Genomic DNA, 6,113 nt, shown 5'->3' with positions numbered 1-6,113 from the left:
ACGGATCTCATCTCAAAAGCATTTTCATTTTCTTCTTTTATCAACTTCTCGAAAACGAAACTTATTTCCGCGATATAATGTCCCTGGATTGAAAATGACCCGTCAGAGGAAAGATAAATATGTTATTTACCGACTGGGAGGTTCTTAGAGTTTAAATCTCCGTTTGAGGGCAGGATTTTCAAGTTTTCACCACAAGGACCTTCCTCAGCCGGTTGATAGTTTACCATCACTTTCTCTTTTTTCTCAGTTCGTGAACGGGCAGTATTTTACAATTTTGTGATCTGATCGGTTCAAGAAGCGGGCAATCCCGCTTCTTCCCTTACCGCCCCCCCCCCTCCTCCCACACACCCACACACGCTCACAGCGGGCGATATTCGTCGGATGATGAGATGTGTTATATGTAGATATCCATTTCTTGCCAGCGGGGGACAGCGTCTTTAAAGCCTTTCTCAAAGATCACTACTACTAGGGTTGACCTTACAATGACTTATGTAAATTTTTACTCCTCAAATCCTTTTCGTTGTTTGCATAAAGTTGGTTTCCAAACAAATTTGTTATCGCAAATATATCATTGATTGGGTTATAACACTTGACACGCGGTCTAAACACCATAGGTATTTTTCACTCCTTTGCAAAATGACTTGGAGAGGTATTTACTGGCATTTTAATTAATAATTCTCACCTTCAGTCATTTAATGCCAAGATTCTCCTAATTTTTTCGGTGAACAAAATTTAAGCATAGTTATGAGTTCTTCTAAACTAAACTTTCGGTAAGTTCTTTCAATTGGGGCTTCCACATCAGAAACCAAAAGAATTAAGTGAGCGAAAGCTGAATTAAATCCCCTCGTTTTTTGTAAAGTTATCTCTTCGGTTAACCATGGGAAGAGAGATAAGATGTAGAAGCGCCATTACGGCGAGCAAACGAATAAATTCTACTAACCGTGACTTTCCATGTCATTTCGTGAATAGCATTATCTTTGAATAATCGTAAATAGAGGCGGACAATACTTTTCGATAGATCATTTGACTGGTTCTTAAGAAAATGTAGAGCAATCTTCGCTGTCTAAAGTAAGTGTGAAGTGTCAAAAGCAAGCCAAGTTCGCTTTGGGTTTGCTTTACTGCGCTCTGTGACTGGTCCAGAAAACTCGCACCATCCTGTCAACCAATCAAATATAAATTAAAAGCTAATCGCGACTTGGTCAGTCGCGTTTGCCCGCGCTTCAGGCAATGTACTTTAACCCTTTAACTCCCTGAAGTGATTACCAAGTAACTTCTCCCTCTAGTATTCATATATTATACAGCAAACAGGTAATGTGAACACTCAGACTCATCAGGTACAATTTACTTCCTTGATTGAACACCTAATTCTCGTAATCAATTAACAAGGAAATGTGTAGTAGCTAGAGGGGAGAATTGACAATCAGATCTTGGGAGTTAAAGGGTTGATTGTCACCTTTATCAATCACTAACCGAGTTCTGGTTTCTACGCTGATTGCTCCAGAGTGGTCAACGAACTTCAAGCGTTGCGCATGGAAAGTTTCCCAAATTAGGGTACAAAATCGTGTCATAGTCAACTGATGCCGAGTAAGAGGCATACTGTGATATCATTTACGAATAACCTCATAAATAAAAAGGTTCACAGTTTTATTACTTCCTTTTATTTTTCTTGCTCGACTTTGTTTCAGGCTTTCCAGATTTCTTAGATGCCTTTCTATACAGATAGTACAAAATCACTCCAGCCAGGAGCGGCCAAAATCCTATTTGCAGCAGTAACTTTGGATCGAACAGCGACTTCCTCTTAATGGACATGAGCTCGGTGGTAAAAATTAGTACAGAGTCGGCTATGTGTGAATAGAGCAAAAATAAGAAAATGTTAGGATTTGCTGTTTATTCAGTAACGTAGAATGATATTAATATCATGATTAGCAGAAAGATTTCTTTATAACCCCATACTATTCTAAAACAAATCAAAGTTGTAGTCCTAAAGGCAAAATATTGTTTCTGCCATTATTTTCTTTATCCATAAACTATCTGTATAATGAAGAATGGGGCTCTGCAGAAATCTTGCAAAGAGAGCAAAAAGGAAAGGCTTCTTAACCATTCCCATCTGTGTTATAACAAGAAATTCAAAAGAAATTTTTTTCCTATTTGGCTATTGCCACATGTCCAACAGATATCTTGTTCATGATTGGTCAATGACTCATGCCCAATAAAATAGGTTATAGATTGCAACACAAGATTTACATATTACATGTGCTCTGAATTAAAGACAAACAAAAAATGCTAAGTTCTAAATATTTCAAAAAACTTTAAACTTGGTTGAAATGTCATAATTATTTTATCAAATTGCCATTACAAAGAAAATATGAGCATTTTCCAACTTGTTGTAAATTTCTTATTTTAAGTAATGTGTGCTGAGGACAAACAAAGAGATTTGAAAAATGAATTTTTTGATAATATAGTAAATCAGAAACTCATACAAACCAATTCTGCATTTAATATATTGAAATGTTTTGGTCATCCAAGTTCAATTAAGAAAACTTCCCAAATATCACCTGTGTCATAAATTAGGACTTGCGCTTGCGTTCAGACCATTTTCTGTACTTATACATGTAGGCCCCCTTAGTTCCTCCATGGTCATTGTTACAATCAATATTTACTTACGAGGAATGACATTCTGAATTCCACGAGCTCCGTACCCTAGGTGAGGAGGGATGATCAATTTTCTTTTTTCACTGCAAAAGAGAAAAAGCAGAATCATAGACTATTGAAAAATATCAGCCTGAGCACCACTTCTGTAAACTTGTTTGAGGGAGCCACAAAAATGATCAACCAAAAGGGTTTTTAACATATTTGTAGAGAATAAACAATGTGAAAAGGGGGATGAGAAAGGCAGTTAAGACAGTAAGGGGCTTTGAAGTCCAGAGGGAGTTTTACTTTTAAGTAACTCTTAAAAGAGTTGCCATGCCAATGTTGTTGTCAGTTATGCTTGCAAATAGCTTATTTCAAATGAATAGAACTTGGAAAATAGTATCCATCCATGGGCACAATTTTTTGCACCCCAACTTGTCACTTAGAAGTAAAATTTTAAGCAGGTATTTTTTTTTTCAGATGAGGAAATCCTGCTAAGCTAAGCCCCACTTTAGAAGAAGTACCCTCCTCGATAGCACTAATTGCTGATTACAAAAATCTGCTCATGATGAAAATTTTTGACTTCGTTGTTGTTTTTTATCTTATACTGTAGTATATATAGATGGTATATTTGGACCCAACATATTGACCAGCTCCCAGTTGGCATGTTAGCTCAGTTGGTAGAGTGCTACACCAGAGTCGCAGAGGTCATGGGTTCAAATCTCATATGGGCCTGAAATTTTTTTCAGGTCCTATTTTTAACTACTCGTTTCAGTAGTGTTCTTAGCTGCGAGGATCTCTTACATTCGTTTCTTCACCACAGTGCAAATAAATGAATTTCACATATCTAAAATCATTATACATACTGTAGTATTTCTAAAACTTACCCTATGCACATTCCTTTTATACCCATCTCCCAACCTGTAAAAAAAAATTACAGAAATAAGTGAAAAAGTTAAGGTGGCTATTACTTGTAAAGTGGTGAACTTTCTGTCACTGCAGTTCACATAAAATCACAATTTGGGAAATCTTAACATCTCTAAAAGGGCTTTAACTGAGAGCTTTTAAAAAAAGTATTACCAACCAGGCAAAAGAAGAACTCATGTTGGAAGTCATTATTATTCATCACCTGGATGGTTTATTTGGACCCAACATATTGACCAGCTCCCAGTTGCCTTGTTAGCTCAGTTGGTAGAGCACTGCACTGGTATCACAGAGGTCATGGGTTCAAATCCCATACAGGCCTGAATTTTTCTCAGGTCCCATTTTCAACTACTAGTTCAGTAGTGTTCTTAGCTGCAAGGATCTCCTAAATCTGTTTCTTCATCACAGTGCAAATATATGAATTTCATATATCTAAAATCACTATACAGTAATTATACTTTGGTTTTTATTTTCAGTGATGCTCAGTCTACATTAGATATCACAAAAGGTAACCTCATAAAATCAAATTCACCCGAACACTTGACTGAGGACACAGTGGTTCCTTTCTAGTTTAGCTTTTAATGTTTCCTCCTTATAATTTTTATACCTCACTATGTATGTATACATGACCAACAAAATGTCACATAGTTGTAAGTAAAACTTTAGTAGCTAAATAATTCACATATTGTGAGTCAAGAGAATACTTCATTTACGTGAAATGAAGAATTGGGATATCACCCTTGCGAAATGGCTTTTGGAATTCCTAGGAATTCCTAGTAATAAAGGTGTGAATTTTCACGGTAAATTTGGACTGGGAATTCCTAGGAATTCCTAGGAATTCCCAACCATAACAACTCTGGTTCTAAAAACCTAGAAATTCCTAGAAATTCCCAGAAATTCCCAGAAATTCCCAGAAATTCCCAGAAATTCCCAAAAATTCCCAGAAATTCCAAGTTTATAGCCAACAGGACTTGGAATTCCTAGGAATTCCTAGGAATTCCAACTCAGAGAACCAATGACTTTCCCTGAAAAGCTGTATATCTAAAAAATTCCTAGGAATCTCTGGGAATTTCTGGGAATTTTTGGGAATTTTTAGGAATGTTTCAGAATTACTGGGAATTTTAAGCAAAAATTTGAGGCTAATGATATAAAATAAATACTTTAAATTAAAAAAACCCAGCTAAAATTCAAGTATTCAATGAAATTTATTTAGAAGCTTAATTTAAGGCTTACATGTAAACTATTTTTGATTAATTATTAACATCAATGTGTGGTAATATTAGGATGGAATTTGATTTATTTTTCTTTTCTTGAAAACTTCATACGGATTAATCCTCAATTACAGCTATTCATATAAAATAGTTCTAATCAATCATTAAATTTGGTTTGACACAAATTGTGAATAAAATCTGTTGATTCTTTTCCATAAAATACAATATCTTAAGTTATATTTGAAAACCAAGCACTCTTGGGAGTGAAGGGGCTAATTACAGTCAAATAAAATTGATTTTTTGATTAAAATCTTGTTGTAACCGTAACAATAAATTAGAATGAAGTTATCCTAAACTGCAAACTTAGCTGCTGTTTGTACTGTTTGTATTCTTTTTCCTGGGCTCACAATGAGTTGGCCTTGAATGAGGTTGTCAACAAGAACCTTGACCATTTTGTATCTGGATTCCTTGACATCTGAATTTGAAAAAAAATAATATATTAAAATATGTATGTTTAAAGCTCAGACCAGGCTTTTAAGATGGCTATGAGGAAAAGGGCATTCATTGGATTCTCAAATTTAGAAATCTCTGTTATATTGAGTGACTTTCTTATTGGAGTTAGTACATCTCTCTCATGGATTTTACTAAAAAAGGGCTGAATACATTATTTTGTTTTTACCAAGGAGGGCTTCTTTATGTACTAAGGTTTGTTTAATAACAGTTCCTATTTTGAATATTGAATGTTCCCAAACGTGACTAGAGGAATCTTGAAACCTTACTGATAGGTTTATTTCAATGTAAAGCATAATAAGCTTAAGAAACTGCGGCATGCAAGTGACCGATTCGATTCTCAGAATTATTCTAGTTTCAGTTGCGCCGAGCGTTATGTAAGCTTAATTCAACCCGCTACATCTATTCTTTTATAAGATTTTGATCACGTAACGAATATCGCAATTTTTACTCACCTCAAACTTTCAAAATCGTAGCTTTACAGACGACCATTCGACCCTTGTTTGTACCAGTCAATATGTCAACTGTTGTCCCTTCTTTTAACTCCACGGCGCCAACGACTTTCTTTTCTTTTACAACACTCACACTATTCTCGTTTTCCCATTGAACCACAATAAAAGCTATCTTTAGAAATGTTATATTAAGCAAAACAGTTGAGAAAAGCGATCAACCGATGAAAAGTACATTCAAAGATGAGCGCCAAATGGAGTCTTCTTTGTTTCCGATCACGGGCATGATCACGTGGATCTTTTAGGACTTGTCATTGGCTAGCAGAGAGAATCCGCTGGCTTGCCGATTGCAGTGTTAGGAGAAGTGCCCAACTCTATTCTGACTTCT

At 35.6% G+C, this 6,113-nt stretch overlaps 1 protein-coding gene across 2 annotated transcripts in view; it reads right to left on the bottom strand.

Annotated features, from left to right (window-relative positions):
- Window positions 1-1,627: 1,627 nt before the first annotated feature.
- The window catches only part of LOC149053486 (uncharacterized), an 11,180-nt gene continuing 6,694 nt past the window's right edge, over window positions 1,628-6,113 (bottom strand). For both annotated transcript variants that reach the window (XM_089202714.1, XM_089202713.1), the window contains exons 4-6: window positions 3,519-3,552; window positions 2,665-2,735; window positions 1,628-1,841 (exon numbers count right to left, since the gene is read on the bottom strand). In XM_089202714.1, the coding sequence (XP_089058840.1) occupies window positions 1,648-1,841; window positions 2,665-2,735; window positions 3,519-3,552 (299 nt within the window). In that variant the 3' untranslated portion in view covers window positions 1,628-1,647. The remainder of the gene's footprint in view (window positions 1,842-2,664; window positions 2,736-3,518; window positions 3,553-6,113) is intronic.

The sequence above is a fragment of the Pocillopora damicornis genome, chromosome 1 (genome assembly GCF_964200805.1).
Source record: "Pocillopora damicornis chromosome 1, jaPocDami1.2, whole genome shotgun sequence".
NCBI classification, from domain to species: Eukaryota; Metazoa; Cnidaria; class Anthozoa; order Scleractinia; family Pocilloporidae; genus Pocillopora; species Pocillopora damicornis.
The sequence above is the reverse complement of the archived record's forward strand: the minus strand, read 5'-3'. Positions and strand labels throughout refer to the sequence as shown.